A 21,298-nucleotide genomic window follows, 5' to 3' on the forward strand; every position below is an offset into this window, starting at 1 on the left:
TGATTACGACCAATCGTTTTTAGTTGTTCATTGGTCGTAATACCCTTTTTACGACCAAGGTACAACTAAACCCGTAGTCGTTAAAGACCTGTTTTCTTGTAGTGCATACTATAAATTTTTGATTTATCAAATAATATTTTTAATAATATTTTTAATTCAATAAAATTTGTAACCAAAATAAGTGTATAGAAATAGTTTTATATTTTATGTTTAGTAATATGAAGTTTTAGTAGTATTTAATAATTTGTAAGATGTCTAAATTAGAAATATATTAAAATTTTAAATACATATTAAATATCAGAAAGAAGAAGAAGATAATGTTGGTACTGGCTATAAACTTATTTATCATTTAATGATACTGCGTTTTCATCTTGAGGCTGCTTTCTCTGAACATGTCATGTTTGATTATTTTTCTCTGAGTTTAATCTCCTTTATAATAAAATTATAATGCTGAGATCTAGTATTGATTTTGAAAACCTATTATGCTCTTCATATTGGCCTATAACCGCTCCATTTTCAACATACGTCGACCATTTCTTTGTGTCTGTGTAGTTAACCAAAGGAAATCCTAAACCAAAGAAAATTGGTTTCCTTTGACTCTTTCGCGCTTTAAAACTCATAATATAAGTTTGCACTTGAATCTATAATAAGCTCTGGTTTTGGCGAACTAAAAAGAGCAAATCGAAACGAACCGTGTAGCTTATTAAAATATACTTGTTTAGTGCTTAATATATTCAACTTTTTAGTTTATATATATATATATATATTTCTTTTTTTTTGGAACACTAAACTAATGGAATCTAGTACAAACTATAGGGATGGCAAAAGATGTACTGGACCGCGGGCCTGGGCTTGTAAGGGTTTGGTATGGGGCGGGTTTGGGCCGAACTATTAAGAACCCGCAAAAAAGCGGGCCTTGCGGGAGTGGGCTTGTACGGTGCCGGGTTTTAAGCGGGATGGCCCATATCACCCGCGGGAAGCCCAGATGAACCGCATCTAGACACATCTGAAGTGTTTTGTCGGTTCAGTTGCTTTCCTCACCTGAAAAAAAAAAGAGAGTGAAAGCGATGGAGCTTTGTCGATGACCGTGGGACGAAATGGAGCTCCGACGACGGCCGTTCGATGTCCGACCGGCGAAAGTGCTTCTGGTGACCACATCGTGTTCGAGCTGCTGCTGGAGAGGAGCTTCTCTTTCTTGTCGTTCCACCACCGAAGCCTTTCTTTGTCTTCGTCCAACCACCTGAGCTCCGACGACGGCAGTACGATGGCGGTTCTTCCTCATCAGCTTCCAAACTCCACAGATCGAACATGCAAGTACAGAGTTATTTATTTGAAAAAAAATTAAAGTTCTCTTTTGACTAAAATTCTTTGCTCTAACTCTTGTATTTCTTTCAAGGTTGTTAGTTAAATTAGTAATCTGAAGCCAAGTTATTGGATCGCTTCCGCCGCAGTTAACTTCGAGGAGCGCTTTGATGGTAATCTCTCTCTCTCTCTCTCTCTCTTCCCTGTATTTTCCAGACTCGTATCATTTTGTTTTGTTATAGATGTGATTATCATGTGTGAAAAAAACTTTGTTTCGTCCTAATACTTACACGAGTAAAAAAAGAAAACATCACTTTATGGTAGAAACTTGAAATATACAAGTTAGACAGAGCTCATGGATTATAGTGCTCGTTACGGACTCATCATTCATTTGTTTCCCTCATATATCTAGATTTTTTTTTTGTTAATGATTTTGTAGCAACTATTGTTGTATTGCAGGTTTCCAGACCAGTGAGGACTACAGATTCCAGGCTATTTCAGCTGAGTTCCCTGAGTTTAGTAACAAGGACAAAACCTTAGTCTTCCAGTTCTCAGTCAAGCACGAGCAAAAGCTTGACTGTGGTGGCGGCTACATGAAGCTTCTGAGTGGGGATGTTGACCAGAAGAAGTTTGGTGGCGACACTCCATACAGGTAACATTACCTATCTCGTCTCTTTTTTTTCTGTCAACATCATCAACTGACATCTCTTTTTACTAATAACAAACCATTTTCTTTTCACGTGCAGCATCATGTTTGGTCCAGATATCTGTGGCTACAGCACGAAGAAAGTGCATGCTATCCTTACCTACAATGACGCCAACCACCTGATCAAGAAGGATGTTCCGTGTGAAACTGACCAGCTCACCCATACGATGACGGATACGATGATATCCCAAAGGAAATACCAGATACCGATGCAAAGAAGCATTAATATCTCGTTTGTAGAATTGTATGGTCTTGTGTTAGTTCCCGTTTTGATTGTTCTGACCTTAATATTAGTTGCCTTTCTTTTTTTTTTGTAAAGATGGATGGGAGAAGAGATGGGTTAAATCTGAGTGGAAGCTTGACTACGGTGGCGGCTATATGAAAGCTTCTCAGTGGTGATGTTAACCAGAAGAAATTTGGTGGTGACACTCCATATGTTTAAGTATGTTGGAATCGAATTGTGGCAGGTAATAAATCTTGTCACTGTGACATTTTGTCTTCCAAGATCTGTTTTGAGCCCATGACTGTTGATATGTCTCATGAATCGTCTCTGATTTGCCTTTTCTTTTTGTTTGTGTTTTGTGAATGAATATGTGCTGTCCCGAGCTGTTGGAGTGATGGCGAACAAGGAGGCGTGAGGACATCAGCTTGCCAGCCTTTCATTCCGATTGAGCAGCTTCAGGACCTTAGGTTAGTTGCTCTGACACTGTCTTATGTAGAACTTGTAAGCATTGTTTCTTAGAACTCGCTGTATCCCTAGGAGAACATGCTGTCTTGCTTAGAACTGAATGTATTGATAGGAGAACTCGCTGATTGATAGGAGAATATGCTGTCTTGCTTAGAACTGGATGTATTGATAGGAGAATGTTTATGCTTGGCCTTTTTCAAATTTTAAAATCCATTTTTTTTTACAAAATTTATTTTAAAAATTAAAAAAACTTAGCAAATTAAAAAAACCCTACCACTTAGTCACGTACTCACGTAGCCGTAACTTAGGCTTAGGTTAGAAGTTAGAATAATCAAAACATCAAACTTCCAAACAAAAGCTTGAGAGAAAATGGGATCAATGAACGACACAGAAGATCAGGGTACTTTTGATTCAAGCTACTCGCCACCCGATACCGTGGACTTTGAGACTCAACAAGTCTTAGGCAGACTTGCTGCAGCCGATGCTATTGCTGCTGAGGTCGCTGATGGTGGAACTGATGGAAAGAAGCAACAAAGGAAAAGAAGGCTCATCAGTCTTGTCGATTCAGAAGAAGATTCAGATGTTGAAATCACTCCCCCTATCCAAACAAGGAAGCCTCGCAGGCAAACAACTTTTGGAACAGCCACGGGGAAGTCCATGTTGCAATCCACTCTGGATGGTGGTAGTGGCTCGTCCAAACGGGCTTGTAGTCAGAAGAATGTTCCTTTGAAAGCCGTGATTCGTGGAGGGAGAAGAAAGGCATCCACTCAGGCGCGAAAAAACAAAGGTTCCTCTAGTCAGTCGCAGAAGAAGAAGAACAAGATCCAAGAGGACATACCGGACTTTGATGATGATTTCGAAGAAGTTGAGTTGGATGAGGCTGAAAATGATTTGGAAGATATGGAGAATAGGCAAAGATCAGACGTGTGGAAAGATTTCAAGGTGATTGAAAAAGGCAATGGAGATTTGAAAGCTGTATGCAACCATTGCAAGAATGAGTATGCATGGTATTCTCACTCGCATGGAACAAGTGGGCTGAGAAGGCATCGGCTGAGATGTAACATGTATCCACGGGATGGTGAAAGGCAGCAGCAGCTCAATACCGAGGCGAAAGTAGTATCTCGCAAGTATGATCACACTGTCTTTAGGCAGCTGGTAGCTAAGACAATTGTCCAGCATGATCTACCTTACTCTTACGTGGAGTATGAAAGAGTGAGAGAGACTTGGAAGTATTTGAATATTGATGTCAAAACCATCTGTCGAAACACGGCGAAGTCAGATGTGTATCGGTTGTATGAAAGCGAGAGAGACGCACTTAAACGGGAATTAGAGAGTCTTCCTGGACGAGTCTCCTTCACATCTGACTTGTGGACTTCAGTGAAGCGTGAAGGATACATGTGTGTTACAGCACATTACATTGATCGGAACTGGAAGTTGAATAGCAAGATCCTGTCATTCAGTGCTCTTCCACCACCACATAACGGTATGAATGTTGCGATTCACCTCCTTGATACACTGAAAGAGTGGGGTGTCGATAAAAAGGTGTTCTCTATCACCTTAGATAATGCTACAAGTAATGACTCGATGCAAGATATTGTGAAATCACAGATGAATTTGACTGATGACTTGTTGTGTGGAGGTGAGTTTTTTCATGTCAGATGTGCAGCTCACATACTTAACCTGATAGTGCAAGATGGATTGAAGGTTATTGGAGGCGCTGTGCACAAAATAAGAGAGAGTGTTAAGTATGTGCTGGCATCGGAAACGCGTGAAGAGTTGTTTGAAAAATGCGTGAAAGCCGCATGTATAACTGAAAACGCGGGTTTGATATTGGATGTGTCGACAAGGTGGAACTCGACTTACTATATGCTTGAAAGGGCCATCAGGTACCATAAAGCATTTGTTAAGTTGGAGACCTTTGATAGGAGAGGTTATAAAGTGGCGCCTACAGCTGAGGAATGGACACGAGCTGACAATATATGCCAATTTCTGTGCCCTTTCGCAGAGATCACATCACTGATGTCAGGTTCTAATTACCCCACATCCAACTTGTATTTCTATCAGGTTTGGTCGATCCATGAGTGGCTTCAAATAAATGAGTACAGCGAGGATGAGATTGTCAGAAAAATGGTGCCACCAATGAAAGAGAAGTTTGATAAGTATTGGGATGAAGTTAGTTGTCTTTTTGCAATGGCCGCAGTCTTTGATCCACGTTTCAAGCTTTCAATTGTCGAGTGTTGCTTAGGGAAGCTTGACATGAGTACACGTGATGCAAAGATAAAGAACTTGCGCCAAAAGCTGAGCATTCTGTTCGAGTCTTATGACAAGAAGTCCAAGGCTAACTCACCTTCTACAGAGCCACGTGAGACGGTTCCACAAAATACCAATTCTGCAGGATCAAAAGGACTGTTTAAGAACTACCATGTGAGTCTTTTTTAAATTCTCTACTTCCTGTTTTTTAAAATAAAAATCAGCACTTATTTTTTTTTTTTCAAAATCTTCATAGGCATTCTTTGCATTTCGCAAAGTCAACGGTGCAGCTACTGGAAAGACAGCTCTAGAAGCTTATCTTGATGAACCTCCCTTGGACGTTGATAGTTTAGAGAGCTTGGACATTCTCCAATTCTGGAAAACTAACACTCATCGTTATGGTGATTTGGCTGCAATGGCTTGTGACCTGCTTAGCATTCCTATCACAACAGTGGCTTCAGAGTCCTCATTTAGCATCGGGTCGCGAGTTCTTAACAAATACAGGAGCCGTCTACTCCCCAAAAATGTGCAAGCTTTGATATGTACTAGAAACTGGATCAAGGGATATGAGGCTTATGAAAATGGTAAATAACTCACATTATAAATATTTTTTATTTCCATTATCTGTCATACTAACTCACTGAATTTTTTCAAATTCACAGAAGATGAAATTGATCCTAAAGTTGAAGAGGAGATCGACTCCATTGCCAATGTGGAGGAAGCTGAAGTTGCAGAAGTTTGATATGTTGCTGGATTTTCTGTTTTAGTTTATTACAAGTTGAGATTTCATGTTTAAGTTTCTTGCATTTGTTTCAGTAATTATAATTTGGTGTTTTTGCTTTATTACGTTGTTGTTACAGCAACGAAAAAGACTCCTATGATTTGGTATTTTCTGGTTTGTTTTCTTACATTGGTGTTTTGTTTCTGGACAAAAAAAGACTATTTAATCATTGGTGTTTTTTGTTTTGTTTTTATCAAGTTAGCAACGAGACAAATTAGATAGCAAAAAGACTTTATTACTTTGCTAATAACAATGTCGCATAAAGAGATGTTTGATACAAGACTAATCTTGTTTACTTTGTACTGTCATTAACTCGATGTTTTGATCATATAGTTATATGGTAAATGACGTTTATGTTTGGTGGTCTGCTAAAATTCATTCTTGTTTTCGTGTGTTAATGCAGGAAGAAGCGGACAGACTGTGTGAGACACTGTATTATCCACTATTCCGCGGGATGGCCCGCGAAGGCTTGCTAGGAATGCGGTACGGGATTGGGTAGCTATATTGAAGACCGCATCCCGCGCGGGACAGGCCCGCCGTGTACCTCCAGAAGACGAATCCGCAGCGGTTCGGGACGGGACGGGACGGGAGAACCCAATTGCCATCTCTAACAAACTAATAAGGTGCCTTCTAGGTTTTGGAAGGGATAGATAAGGTTTTTTGAAGGGACATTGTCACTTCGTACATATGCTTTTCTTTTCTTAATTACTAAAAGTTATTCTTAGCACAATAAACTATACATATACTAATATACTAATTGTGAAATAATAAACGATACATATACTAATGATGAAATAATAAAAAGAAACATCTTCAAGAAAATTTAGCACTTTGTTTCATCAGCAGACGTAACTCAAAAGAGAGATGGGACCTCATAAGTCATATATATATGTAGATTGCATGGACCTAATTTAAAAATTGACACACACAAATATCAATTTCCTTCACCAGTCGCATTAGTTCTCAATTTTGATTAGCTCAACATTTAAGAATAATATAACCTTATATAATATACACAAGATTTGTCTAGGTTTCCTCTGGTAGGAGGAGAGGAATTGTCTGGTCATACATACCACGACTACTATATTTGTCCACCAGTTCATATGGATACTGTGTATTTTCTCGTGTCATTAAAAATACATATGAATATTATGTAATTTGCATACTTTATATTAACGAAAGCACGCACCGATTTGGCTATTTTTCACGGTTGTGTTAACTCTGAGTCTATGAAGGATTTTGGTACGAATAACCATTTGTACAAGGATAAATTATATATATATCACTGGTCAAAACCGAATCTAATATGTATTGAGCCGTTTGGAATAGAATCACATCAGGGTTTAAAAAAAAAAGAAAAACGAGTCCAATCCAACGAGTGGACTAGACTCTGATCGTGACAGCAACGAGTGGCTATCAAACGTATAATAAAGTGTAGAGTTTCACAAAAATTACACTTCAATCAACCAAATCGTTGTCTGTAAAGTTTCACGAAAATTACACTTCAATCAACCAAACCGTTGTCCTGTTACTATATTAGATCCAAATGCATAACTATAATACCTTGAATTTGAGCAATTACTTATTTTATGTATACCAATTAATGAATTGTTTATGTAATGCATTCATGTTAACTATATCCAAACTTGGCATCATACTTACAATATCTTAATCACAATTGGTTCAACATACCAAATTATGTTGTAGAAATCATACAGAGATCCTGTCTTATTTTAGAAGCATTGTTATAAGAAAAACTATGTTAAGCATATTTGCGTTTGTTCTTTGATTTTGACATTGACGCACATATAATATTGACAAATATCTTTATAAATTTTCAAAATAATTGTTGGTAGCTTTTATATGTGGAATTATTTACCACAGTATAGATAACTAAAGTATCCTTATAAACCATAAAAGTATCCACATATTTTTCATGCTAAAAACATGAATTTTACATTTTTCTGCCAAAATATTGCTTTAATTTTTTTTAAAAGCCAAACCTTAATTTCACATTTCCCAATAAAAGCATATATCCGTATTTTATAATAAAATTTCATATTTTACAAAAACAAAACTATGTGTTTTCTTGCCAGTGAAATATTTCCATATTTTTCCTCTATCTTCAAAAATATAATGTTATCTTTTATCTGCATACATTATATTTTATATTTCAGCGTAAAATTTATTTCATATATTTAATATGTTTTGTATTTTTAAAATGATTTTGTATTTTTCAATTATAATACATATTATCACAACTTTGCAAAAATTGCAAAACTAAGTTCAGAATAAACAGAGTAGTATTATTCTGCAGATTCAAGTTTCAACAAAGTTTACTTTAGTTCAAAACTACCTAGTCAAGACAAAATCTTGAATCAAGCAAAGAAGGAGATAAAATCAACAATCAAGACAAGTTCAACAATTACGACAACATAAACACTACTAGTTCATAAAGAAGGACACAGCCCAAGGCTCCAAGACAGGGACACACCATTATAAACTCTTTCCACCAAGTTAATATAATTAAGGAACCAAGAAAGCAGAGCAATTTTCAGCGAGACTTCTCTAGAAAATTTTCTGCACTACAAACTTTCAAATATTTTCATTTTTATGTTGTAATTTCACTTTTGTATTTCAACCTTGTATTTCAAAGGAAATCAATGAAAGTAAGTTTTAATTATATACTGTTTACAATTTCATTTCAGCTTTCAAATTTTATAATTTACACTATACAATCTTTTGCATATTCTAAATGTATTTTCCTTAATAATACATTTTAGTTAGTAATTAGTCTCTAGATTTAATAATGTAATCCTATAAAACTCATATGTAATTAAGAATATCCATGTTTTATATCCACGTACTATTTGTCAGTTAAAAAAATCAGGTTTATAGGTTTTGCTTCCTATCACCATATTGTAGTAGATTGAAAATCAAGTATTTTAGTCCAATACCACAGGGGTACTTGCTGACCTTTAAGAAAACCAAGGAAAACTATCATCGTATGTTTTATTTGGAGGCTGACTCTTGAAGTATTAGCCGATGATCATATTTGTGTGGTCTTTTGTTCTTTCCTTCTTTTCGTTTAGTTGGTTATTGTTTCAGCAGGATTGTCTCATATTGGCTTAGATTATTTGGTGTAATACAGTAGAAACTCATATAAATTAATAAATTTAACATCCTAAGTTGGTCAGTGTAAATATGATATAGGTCGATAAAATAATAAATAATGATATACAATTTATATAAATATAAACAATATATGTTGCATAGTTTTTTTTCTATTTACAGTGAAACTTATCTTTTTAAATATTTATAAATATATTAATATTATCTTGTCATTTTATACGAAACATATTATATATATAATAATAATAATATAAATTTTATATCTATAAAAATATATATATATACAATAAAATAAAGTATTGTTTTTATTTATTTTTATATTAAACATATTTAAGATTTATATAAATGTAAAAAACTTTAAATTAATAACTCTATAAATAAATAAAATATATATACAATAAAATCAAGTATTGTTGTACTAGTGTTTTTTTTTTGTATTCGCCTATTTTTGACTAAGGCTATGAATTGGCTGATACCTCATATGAAACTAATCCAAATAATTGAATACAACCAACAGATGGTAAAAAAAATATTTGTTTGATATAGGTTTCCGCTATCTACCGGGTAAAACCGGATTTTAACATCTCCATATAGACTATAGTATATAAAAAGAGAAAATAGTCCAAGGATATAATTATCTAAAATCCTTTCTCCAGCCAGTCTAGTGGTACCTATGAGAATAGTCAAACCGAATATGAGTATCAAATTTACTGACTTGTAATCCAGTCACGCAGCTATATATGTGGCCTTTCTCCAGCCACCATCTTAAACTATGTGACTATATTGACATAATTCTTCTCGGATTATCTATTGTGTCACATAACCCTTAAAATAATCCAGACATACTTTTGTCGCCGTTGGCTACTTTATCTTTGTCAGTTATATAATGTTTATAATCGGATGGAAGTAAAAATGAATAACCTTTATGCTGGGACCTATTGAGCATGTGGATATATATAAGTCGGTCCGGCTAATATCCCATGTGGGCAATGCCTATATTTTTTCGACCTTCTGACCCTTCAATTATTAATACTATGTAAAAAAAAAAAAAAAACAAATGCTCTTTAATAGTGACAACTTAATGGGGATATTGATGTTTCTGTTTATCTAAGTCGGAGAACGAATCTTCTTATCTAAGACTATTTAGTTTTTCGTTGATTGTTGTAAACGTTGTCGCTCACAAAATTTTAGTTTTTATTTATTTTGAAGATATTGAGCTTTGATTAGAAAATTTCGGCACACGAAAATGAGATCAAATAAGTGGTACAACTTAGTAACTATGCTCCATTGATGAGACTGGAAATCATGACGTTGAAAGTATTTGTCGTTTCTAAGTTATTAGACTCAATAACTAAGTTATTTAACAAATTACCCTATGAAATATATCACTAGCTGGTATAAGATTACATTGATGTAACGTAAAAGCAAAGACATCCACATACATGCGTTGGACAGGAACAGAGATCAAATGGGTTTTGGATAACTTGTCGGCGATTTTAACTAAAAGAAAAACAAGACTGCCCCATTTTGTCACTCGTATTCTTTTCGACGTGGTCCGTCAGAAGAAATGTTTCTTCGTCTCCCTTTTCCATTACTTTTTCTCGGCTTATAGTCTCTCTATTATGAGAACTTATCAGCACCAAATATATGTGGGGAGAGATCAAACTATAGTCAAAAGTCAGAATTTAATGAATACGTAGGAGAAAAACCAAGTGCAACTTTACGCATAAATTATATACCCATTTTATCTACCTGCTGGGAGAAAACATGAACCTAAGTCATGATAACTTAATTTACTTTCAATATTTTATGTAATAAAATTATAGATATTAATTTTTTGAATTTGACAAACCCCAAGAACTCAAGATCACTTTCAGTGGAGGGTTCTTGTTCTTGGGTTCTAAAAACACACATATGTGTTTTTAGAACCCAAGAACAAGAACCCTCCATTAGGGTCCTCTAAAAACTCTGAAAAATGAGTCCAATCAAATGTTGCAGTCGGGCATAACTTAAAACATTTTCATTGGTGAAAACTAGAAGGTATCTAATAATTTTTTTTAAAAAAATATAAAATTAGGAAAGAGAAGACATAGAGATTGAGCGCGGAGATACTTTCGTAACTGTTTCAGATACTTAAAATCATTTTTACTCTTCATTTATTGGTCCATTTATTTTTAAATGAATTAAAATTAATAATAGCAATTGAATATCATTATTTTTTTACTTTTTTAGAAACTAAATTTTTTTTTCACCAATAAGATTGCTCTTATAAATATGCAACTTAATAAATTGAAGATGTGAAAATTATTTAATTTCTAAGATAATGACTTTTTGACATGTTTATAGTTTTTTTTTTCTTTGCCAATATATTTAATCCATCTCAAAGTATCATAAATTGGAAGTATAATTATAATGTGTAATTGTTGTAAGAAATAAACTTATTTGCATATATATAATCTGAATCTTATGCATTGATAAAAAATTCAACATTACTATAAATGCTACTAAAAGCACCATATATATCAATACATACATATATGTGCTCAATATACACATATATGTGCTACTAAAAGCATCTCATACATAAATCAATACATATATCTATATTATTAAAATAGAAGTACAATTTGAAAATGCCCCTAAGTTTTTGAAGTTATTTACATTAGAATACCACTGAAGTAATAAATTAATTTTCCTTAATTGTAGTTGTCTTTTCTGATTTATAAATGAATTTTCCTTAATTATAGTTGTCTTTATTGAACCTATATTTAACTATGCTTGTCTTTTTCCTATTTAAATAATTGATTTAAGTTTTTAATGTGTTTTCTTAATCAAAATAATAGGTTTTCTTAATCAAATATGTATTTATGAAAATAGATTTTCCAATAAACTTTGTTTTAATATATTAAATATTTTTAATATTTCTTAGTATAAATAATAAAATAAAATATCACACATTATAATCAATTTATATAACATATAAATAAAATATAAAATAATTTATTCATATATTATTAGTATAGTGGATTCATAACATAAGTCTAATTAGTTATAGATATTGGATTTGTTTATATAATACTATAATACACTGTGATATTATAGACGATCAAAATTACAAAATATAATTATTCAACATAATAAATAAAATTGTTATGTTTTAAAATTTTCTAATAAATAAAATTTGTTATGTTTTAAAATTTTCTATTAATAATTATTTAATACATTTTAATTTACAAGTATAATATATATTATACCATTAGTACAAATAAAAAAAAAATGAAAGCAAATATTTATACCGTCACGGAACAAGCTCTAGAAATAAACAGCAACATCGCTAAATTATTTTCTTTAACAAATTTATTTTGATATAAATTATAGTTCCAAATATGTTATATATCTTATATATTTATAAATTTATTTTATCTGGAATGCTAAGATTTTGGAATTGGAGAAAATATGACACCTCTATATTATTTTAACAAAAAAAATTATATTTTATAACAGAATATTTTATTAAGCTTTTAATTTTAATTTTTATTATAACTGCAAAAATTAATTTTCAATTTGGATTTATATGTAAATATTAAAATTTCATCATTTAATATAAACAAAAAACTAAAAACAGAAAATAAATACCCGCCCGGTCGGGCGGGTCAAGGTCTAGTTTACTATTATAAATGCTACTAAAGGATGCTTTTGTATTGATATCTAAAATGCTATAAATGCTATATATAGATATATTTTCCAAATCATTAGTTTGGTTTTGCTACTTAATGTTTACCGTAGAATCACTTATGTAATATTTTATATAGATTATAATAGAATAATTATTCATATGCTAAAAAGATGTTTTTGGGGATTTTTTCTTGGTGATGGATGTGCAAAACAAAATTAAAAAAATATTGACGGTTGAGAAAACATTTGAAGAAAATCAACAATATATAGCAAAACCAAACTAATGGTTTGGAAATATATATAGTTTAAAGCATATAGGGCTATAACATGGAGTCTTCTCGCATGAGAATCTAGTTGACATTTTATATTATACTACTATAGTAAACATTATGTCGAACTTTTTAAATCCTTAATCAACCATACATGTAAAGTAAATTCCTAATGGTCCCTGAAATATAGATGTCCACCTGAGAAGTTCGATCGTTGGGTCAGTTGAATAACCTATATCGTAATTAGTTCTTTTGTGTGTCCGTGCATGAGTTTTATAATCCAAAAATATGACTAAGATTTGGCTTCATTTTTGTTGCGCATCCCATCATGTTCTCTCCACTAACCCAACCTACTCAATCCTTAACATGTTCGTCATATTTTGTGTCTCTAAATTATCTATAAATAGAAAAGTCTCATTGCACACAAATCATCATACTCTCTCAACTTCATCTCATTTTGCATATATATCTCTTTCTCGATCTCTTGCAAACCCCCCTAAATTATTTTTTCTCCTCAATTACTTGTTATGGCGAATTTAATTCTTAAGAAAACTCTTATCATACTCTTAATCATATTTTCATCACCAATCTTTGGTACTCAGGCTCGAATCCTCCATGATGATCGAGTTGCAAACATGGGCACTATGGATAGTCGTGCTCTGCTACGTGAGCTCGGGTTTGATCTCTCGAAATTCAAAGGTCATAACGAGAGGAGAGTTCTAGTGAATTCCGACAGGGTTTCACCGGGAGGACCTGACCCGCAACATCATCACTGAATGGTCCTTACGAAAGTGTACATTTCACCGGAGGTCCAAGCAAAAATAATTGTGACTGATCCATGCAAGTCATTTGAATATCGATATTTATATGCTTTTGTTTTCCCCCCTCATAAATCTTACGTAAAATTTTGTTGTATCAAGGTTTTGGTATCCTTGTACCTCCTTATCTATACATCAAACTTTTAATATGTCTGTTTTCGTGTGTCTCCAATGAGTTGTTACCTTTTATGTAACAACAGTTGGCTTATAAATAATATTCCCCGGTCTTTTTCGTTTGACTTTTACTTTTCGTTTATCGGGGAAAAATAAAGGTTGGCGAGTTTCAAAGCATAATGATTAAAATTAGGACTTGGAAATACATAGATCAAAATGATTTTTTGTGATGTGATGGCATGTTCACTTAAATTCATAAATTCATACAAAAATGTAAAAACCGGTGAAATATTTTTGTAAACTTATTTGTGATATCCAAGATATACTCCAAGAAATAATTTCTACTTTATTTATATCACTTTATAAGAGAATAAGAGAATAAAGAGCATGTTGTATTTAACCAACTGTTTGTGTATGCTATTAGCTTGATCCTATATTATGTACAGATTAGAGCCTTATACTGGATGCATTTTTTTGTTGATAAAGTACTGGATGCATTCATTTGGCTACTGTAAATTTTATTAGGAGAATGCATTTATAAGGTTACACTTACAAGATTGCATGTTTCACTGTTACAAGAAAAAAAAAAAAGATTGCATTTTTTCTTCTAAAGATTCCATGTTTGCTTGAGAAATGTGGTCATCAACTACAAATTATTATATGTAAAGTGTGTGTTCACCGGTAGGTTCAAAAAAAAAACTCTAATTCACCACAACATAAACTACAGTAGTGGTAGACATATTTACATATTTTAAGGTCACACTTACAAACCCGGACGAGTTAGCTCAACTAGTAACACCTCAGGCATTTGTCTGAAAGGTCACAAATTCGAATTTCGGGCGGAGAAACGTGTCCAGGACCCTAACAGGTACAAACAAAGACTGGCTCCGAACCTAGGGATAGATTAAGACCGAAGGCCCAAACCAATCCTGGTTAATAAAAAAAAAAGTTACACTTACAAGATTGCATGTTTCATTGTTCCAAGAAAAAAAAAAAAGAAGATTGCATTTTTTTCTTCTAAAGATTGCATGTTTTTTTTTTTTTGCCGAACTTTTTAAAAGATTGCATGTTTGCTTAAGAAATGTTGTCATCAACTATACAAATTATATATATGTAAAGTGTGTGTTCACCGGTAGGTTAAAAAAAAAACTGTAATTCACCGCGACATAAACTACAGTAGTGGTAGACATATTCACATAAACTACAGTAGTGGACCTAGTGGTAAAACAAGTACGTCCAAAGTCGGTTTTATTGAATCCAAACTGTCAACTTGACAAATTAAGATATTTACCAACAAAAAGATACTCTCGCCGCGCACGCATAGTCTACGTATATGTACCGTTGACATAATTTGAATGTATTTATTTATCAATTTATAGTATTCTAGACTTTTTTTTTTTTGATAAAAAGTATTCTAGACTTGACATCCTCATATTAGCCACCCATTGAAACCATAGAATATTAATTTTGATGACCTAAATATGACGACGTAAGAATAAGTCTCAAAAATAAAAAGGTATGTCGGATTCAATAAAACTGACTTTGGACGTATGAACTTTCAGTTTACACAACAGGCATGCATGTTATTAACAACAACAAAAAAACTACTCGTATTAGTGAAATAGTCTTTGTGCAAAGTACAAACATATATACATATAGTCTTTTTTATGGCAGCAGGATTGAAAAATGATGTGATTATTTGAAAATATTTTATATTTTATGAGAAAATAATTTGAAGAGATGATTGACTTATGAAAAAGATATTGCAGACTATTACTCATTAGAAAATGGGCCTGATTCTTCTCATTCTTTAGAAGTTGATGAATGAATATCCTAGAAAGAATCAATGAACTAATATATAAATAGTTATAATTAACTACTCTATTAATTATCAATTGATTTTTCATGGTCCATTTTAAACCTAATTAAGTACTACTAGTAAAAAAAGGGGGGGGGGGGTATAGACCACATTTTTCGTAACTATGAGCCAAATTTTGAAGCTATGAAAAGGTTTAGCCACAAAGATCGCATTAGGGACGTTGATCAAAGGCCAAAGCACCATTTCATGTTATGGAGTGGTTCACATACACGATCTTCTTTTTCTTCCATGTACATTAATAATCCACTTCCCTATTCACAAATTCCATCTATTGAATAATCCAAGATTTGGCGCCTCAGATTTTGTTGTTTTTTATTTATTGTTCTTGTTTTGAAAATAGGTAAATATTTAATTTTATTGTAGCTACTAAATCCATGGTACACATTCGTCTTCTTCTTCTTTTACGTCCTCCTTTGCCATATCGCCATTGAGAATCCATGTCCCGTCATGAGTTTTAACCATTCCTTTGTTCCCAAAAGCCCACGAATCCCCAGGGACTAAGTACTTATCTTCAAGAGCATCTAAACCATTTTTAACCATCCCGATATCCCGGTTAATCTCCAGCTTGAGTTCTGATCGATTGTGTTGTGTCTCCGCCACGCCTTGCAAGTAGGCCTTCAGGTTGTGGAAATGTGCCAGGTTAAGAGACCGTTTCAGGTACTCTGATTTCAGTGTGTTGATATGGAGCTCCTCCCCAACATCCGTGAACCTGAACAGCGGGTAATGTGGGATGAGATCAGGGACATTTGCTACTCTCAAGATGTTGAGTTGTTTGAGAGACTCGGCGAGTGTTTTGAAGTTGCGGTCACCGATGCGGGGGCTTCCGAAAGCGAAAACCGTGACACAAGAAAGCCTGTCTTGAAGACTTGGTGTGGTCTTTGTCCATTCGTTATGGAGAAAGTCTGTGGCTGACAGAATCGAGAGAACTGCTCCCAAGCTATGTCCTGTGTTAAGGTGATGCTAACTTCTTCATGGTTGTACATTTCGAGTAACCTTTTGAGCTCTCCTTGAACCTGAAAACCAAACCAATGGGAAGACAACTAATAAACCAAAAAAACATATTTTCTCTATATTTTTTAAATTAACGATATAATAAACCAGTGACGTTAAGTAATAAAATCAAAACCAAAATAGAACCAAAGTTTATATAATGCAACGACCCTAAAGACCATGTGAGGATAGTAAGAGACATGTTTTTTTTTTTTGAAGAGACCTGTTCTCGTGCACTGGTCTTGTCAAAACGTGAGCGTGGATCAGCGGTTGTATAAAGAGACAGCCAACCACTAGCAATGCGAGGTGGATCTCTCGGGTCAGCTCGAGGGAATACGGAGATAGCTGATTCAAGTGGGAAATCAAAATCGTTAGCCCACTCGTACGGTTGTATAGTCCCTCGCCATGCTACAACAATGTCTCTTCTCCCTAACAACTCCTTGCCTTCGTCTGTAGCCACCGCAACATAACCTAACCAGTTAGACTCTTTGTTCCATGCTTCCCTTGACAATGAGTTGATCATGAAACATTCTGGTAACTTTATCGACGATGTTCCATATATGTACTTTGTCACCTCGTACCTGGACATGTTATATATAGGGGTAGGAATATAAATTTAACCGAAATTCATTAAACCATATGATACAAGTAGATACGTTTTCACCTGAAAGGGTTGGCTTTAAGGTAGCCGGTTCGAGCAAAGAGATCTTCCTTGGTGTAGAAGCTATCTCCTACATATTTGGACCGGCGGCCACTATTGAAGGTAATGTACCCGACTTGAACCATGTCGCCGTAGTGGAGGATGTATCGGCGTAGATCCAAGTCAAGAGGATCAAGCAGGTCTTTCCATTTGCTATTGCCGCTCAATTCCTTCCATCTCTTAGCGATATCTTCCACCATTTCCACTTTTCTTCTGATCCAAACCTCCTCCCTCTCCTTTTTGTGGCCTTTTAAAAGTCGGGAGTTTTTAAAATGTTTGAGTAGTATTATGCGTGAAGTGTTGGTCCTTGATACATGCCATTCACATAAGTTTTGCCTTATGTTTAAGACTTTGAAGTGTATGTACGCACGTTATAATGGGTTGGAACAGAAATGAAAATAATACAACAATTATATGGAGAAATTTATCCCATAATGTAACTAATAAAAATGTTAATTACATTGGAAGGTTAAATTAACAAATGAAGAATCTCACAAATTATCAATGGAATGGTAGAAAAATCAATATGTAAAATGAGAACTATGCTAAGAGATGCGTAGAGAAGTAGTTTCAAGTGTCAGGGAGACTAGGGAGACACCAATGGCTACAATCGAGACCCTGGGCAATACCATTGCAGAGACTTGGGTGTGCGTCTTTTGCGATACTCCGAGCGACTTGTGAGATCAAGAAGAGACGGACTGGTTTTTCTTGATTTGGCTCAACACTTTGTTCACCACAACCCAACCGACACCAGGAGTTGAAGATCAGAACAGAACGTCCATGCTAAGTCAAGCATCCGTTTTATTTTCTTATGGAGTCAAGGACAAGCACTTGTCCTACTTTTTCTTGGACCACGTCTACTAGAAACTGTGTTCTGTACAGAACTATTGTCACCCCATAATTCGGCACATTTTTATTCATTTGGTTAGTAACAATACAAGATTGTTACATCAATTGGTAATAGTTGATTTTTTTTATCAAAAGAAGAAGATGGTGACGTTGCAGGAACTCTTTTCAACATCAATGATCAATGTGCAATATTTTATTGTTATATGACAAGTGTTTGATATTGACTGACGAGTCATATCAGAACAAACTGGAGATTTAAGATTAGACGAGACAAGAAATAAATAATTATTTTACAACCACAATGGGAAAGACTTTCTCCCATAAAGAAGTTTAAACACGAACTTGATAAAAGATAAGGGCCTTGATTCATTATGTAACCAGAGGAACCTCTTAAGCTGCTTCTTATGTTTTTGCTTATACATTATGTACAAAGACAGTGCTTAATTACTTACATTATATGGGTATAACCATAAACATTTTACAGGAGCTCCCATTCAGATTCTTCTGGTGATTGATCTTCCTCAATCTGTTTCTGACTGTCGCCATATTCTCTACCATTTTCAACATCTTCAGCGTACCATTGACGCGCAAGTCGCTTGTATTCTTTCTCTCTGTTTTGCTTCATTCTTGAAGATATTGCGTCCCGGATCTTCTGTAAAATTATAAGAGGTATGTGTGATGATAAATGCAAGCGTGAAATGAAGAAAAGAGAAAGAGAAAGAGACAAGAACCTTGTAAGGTTTGTGTTTGTCATTCTCCTTCTTGTCAGGGAAAACACAATGCAATTCGTCTCGATCCACAATGATACAGCTTTCTTCAACTGATCTTCCACTAAGCTGTTGAAGAATCTCTGCTCTCTGCTCTGACTCTGCGACAGAACTCGAACTAGTTTTAGTTTGCATCGAGTCTTCATCGGTTTCTTTTCTGCAATCTGGAATATAAGAAACCATAATCAAAAATTTTAAGTGATTCAAAGCTTGAGCTATTTTTCATTCTTGTGTATTCCATTCCAATGCAAGCAGCTAACAATGATAAGGACTCGAATAATCATCAAGGTCCTAAAGCATACAGAACCTATTAATGCAAGTTACTGTGTATAAAGATCCGGTTTATGAATTTTACCATCAGATCCTGCAGGTAAGCTCGTGGCAACAGACGGTTGAATCTCAGAATCTTGGCTCCTAACAGAATCAGCCACCCCAAGACCGTGGTCCTTTCCGGTTCTAGTCTCTGAATCTTGACTTCTAACAGGATTAACAACAGTAAGACCGTGGTCATTTTTGGTTTGGCTTCTAACAGGATTAACAGCAGTAAGACCGTGGTCGTTTTTGGTTCTAAGCTCTGACTCATGACTTCTACCAGAATCAACCACTGTTAGACCGTGATGATCTTTGCTTCTATCATCTTTCTGACACTTGTCTTTAGAAACGAGTCTTGCTACTCCACCTGGAGGAGGATCACTTGACTTTACAGTTCCAACATCATGTTTGACACGAGCTCTATGAACCACTGACATACTGCACGAGTCTTTCACCGTGTAAGGCCTAGTGACTTGTTTGCGACCGAGCTGTGTTCTTCTATATGGACTTCCGTAACTATACTGCCTTGGAGAAGTACAGATATCGTAATCATCTGCATCGACACCACGGAGCTTCATGTCAAATACATCCTTCTTCCCTTCTTGTTCTCGCTTCGCATCTCTGGTCTTCTGGTTCACGCTATCTCCTTTCTTCTTGAAAGAACAAACAGGAGCGTATTCATGTAACATAGAAACAGGTAACTGTTTCCCCGAACCTACAGAGTCATCGGGGTTGAAATCTTGGACCACGTCCGAACAGAACTTCTTGAGGGAGTTTCCAACAGTCTGAACTTGGTTCTCAACGTATTTAGCCGTGTCCTAAAAAAAAACCATAAAGAAGAAAACCAAAGAGTTAAAAACAAGATGTTCAATCACCGTGGTTGTAAACAAGTATAAATGCTTAGAGTTACCTGCACGATGATCTCTTCGACCTCCAAGCACATTGCTTCAAACTTTTGGTAGACATTACCAACCCATGTTATACCTTTAAAATCCATTACTTTTGTCTCAAATCCAAGAGCACGTTCTTTCTGTCAAGGGGAAAGAATTGAAAAATTCAGAGAGATAAAAAAAAAGGAAGGGTATATTACTGTATCGTACACACAAACAACAATTCTTGACATATAGAAACAGGATAGCAGCAAGACAACAGAAGCAGGTATATATATATATCAGCTAATGTATCAAAGAAGACAGGGGGTAATGCAACTTGTAAGCAAACCCTCCTTACATAGGTGTTTCCATTAAGTAAATTTTCCCCCAAATCCTAGGAGCCTTTTAGAAGGCTTTCTTTCTTTAAAAACCAAAAAAAAAAATTTGAGAGCAGCAACAAGCTATCTCTCTGTATCCACATGTTTGTATTGTTCTTAAGAACTAAGCAAAAAATCATTTCTCTAAATCACCACAAAACTCGAAAACTCAGAAACATAAAGTTCAGATATCATCAAATCAACGATCATGTGAATAAAAACCAAAACTTTCAAGTTTGTACATCATCATTAAAGTAACAGCTGGTTTGATTACTAAGATGAACTAGGACTTCCGTTAGCAAAATAATCGAACATGTAAGCCAAGTTGAAATTGAACCGACTTTTTTTTTAAAAGAGCTTTGAACAAAGATCAAAAATTGTACCAACAAAAGAAAAAAAAAAGTAAACGAAGTTGCTAGAAGCATATACGTCGGTGAAAGAGGAAATCGCAACGAGGGAGAAAACACGTGACCAGATAGAAGAAGAACCCTAAAAAAAGAAACTCCTTTGCAATCAATCACAAATTGAACAAAAAAAAAGGAATCTTTTAGAGAGAGAGGGAGGGAGGGAATTGGCTAACCTCAAAGTAACGTACGTGGAAGGGTGATCAAATCGTATTCTCGTTCCTCACTCTGATTGATTTGAGAGAGATAGAATTAGGGATTGAGTAAGTTATGGCGATGAAGCAATTGTGCAAACCCAAAACCTTTAAACTAGCTCTCTCTCTCTCTCTCTCGGGTTCGGGTTTTACCCACCTGGTTTGGTCTTTTTCTGGCGGGGCCCTGTGATTGCGTTGACAATTATCCTTTTTCAGATT

At 34.6% G+C, this 21,298-nt stretch overlaps 5 protein-coding genes across 5 annotated transcripts; 3 read left to right on the plus strand and 2 right to left on the minus strand.

Annotated features, from left to right (window-relative positions):
* Positions 1–1,081: 1,081 nt before the first annotated feature.
* LOC108838900 (calreticulin-2-like) lies at positions 1,082–6,384 on the plus strand. Its single transcript, XM_056987416.1, has 6 exons — positions 1,082–1,314; positions 1,414–1,475; positions 1,762–1,954; positions 2,049–2,252; positions 2,328–2,698; positions 6,131–6,384. Exons 1-5 carry the CDS (start codon positions 1,082–1,084, stop codon positions 2,350–2,352), a joined length of 717 nt encoding a protein of 238 aa, XP_056843396.1. The 3' UTR covers positions 2,353–2,698; positions 6,131–6,384.
* Positions 2,707–5,893, plus strand: LOC130496051 (zinc finger BED domain-containing protein RICESLEEPER 2-like). Its single transcript, XM_056987797.1, has 3 exons — positions 2,707–5,120; positions 5,203–5,530; positions 5,609–5,893. The coding sequence occupies exons 1-3, from the start codon at positions 3,066–3,068 to the stop codon at positions 5,686–5,688; spliced, it is 2,463 nt and encodes an 820-aa protein (XP_056843777.1). The 5' UTR covers positions 2,707–3,065; the 3' UTR covers positions 5,689–5,893.
* A 6,870-nt stretch (positions 6,385–13,254) lies between the features above and the next one.
* LOC108811152 (CLAVATA3/ESR (CLE)-related protein 5-like) lies at positions 13,255–13,896 on the plus strand. Its single transcript, XM_018583197.2, has one exon. It carries the CDS (start codon positions 13,331–13,333, stop codon positions 13,577–13,579), a length of 249 nt encoding a protein of 82 aa, XP_018438699.1. The 5' UTR covers positions 13,255–13,330; the 3' UTR covers positions 13,580–13,896.
* A 1,989-nt stretch (positions 13,897–15,885) lies between these two features.
* Positions 15,886–17,542, minus strand: LOC108810543 (phospholipase A1-IIbeta). Its single transcript, XM_056987940.1, is given in 4 exon segments — positions 15,886–16,562; positions 16,565–16,627; positions 16,828–17,185; positions 17,269–17,542. Coding segments are annotated over 4 exon segments (1,239 nt in total). The 5' UTR covers positions 17,505–17,542; the 3' UTR covers positions 15,886–15,980.
* Positions 17,543–18,390: 848 nt separating this feature from the next.
* Positions 18,391–21,218, minus strand: LOC108806688 (uncharacterized). The gene is made up of 5 exons (XM_018578859.2): positions 21,062–21,218; positions 20,143–20,262; positions 19,276–20,050; positions 18,885–19,084; positions 18,391–18,805 (listed from the first exon to the last, which is right to left on the minus strand). Exons 2-5 carry the CDS (start codon positions 20,227–20,229, stop codon positions 18,632–18,634), a joined length of 1,236 nt encoding a protein of 411 aa, XP_018434361.1. The 5' UTR covers positions 20,230–20,262; positions 21,062–21,218; the 3' UTR covers positions 18,391–18,631.
* Positions 21,219–21,298: the final 80 nt, after the last annotated feature.

Source organism: Raphanus sativus, chromosome 6 (assembly GCF_000801105.2).
Source record: "Raphanus sativus cultivar WK10039 chromosome 6, ASM80110v3, whole genome shotgun sequence".
NCBI classification, from domain to species: domain Eukaryota; kingdom Viridiplantae; phylum Streptophyta; class Magnoliopsida; order Brassicales; family Brassicaceae; genus Raphanus; species Raphanus sativus.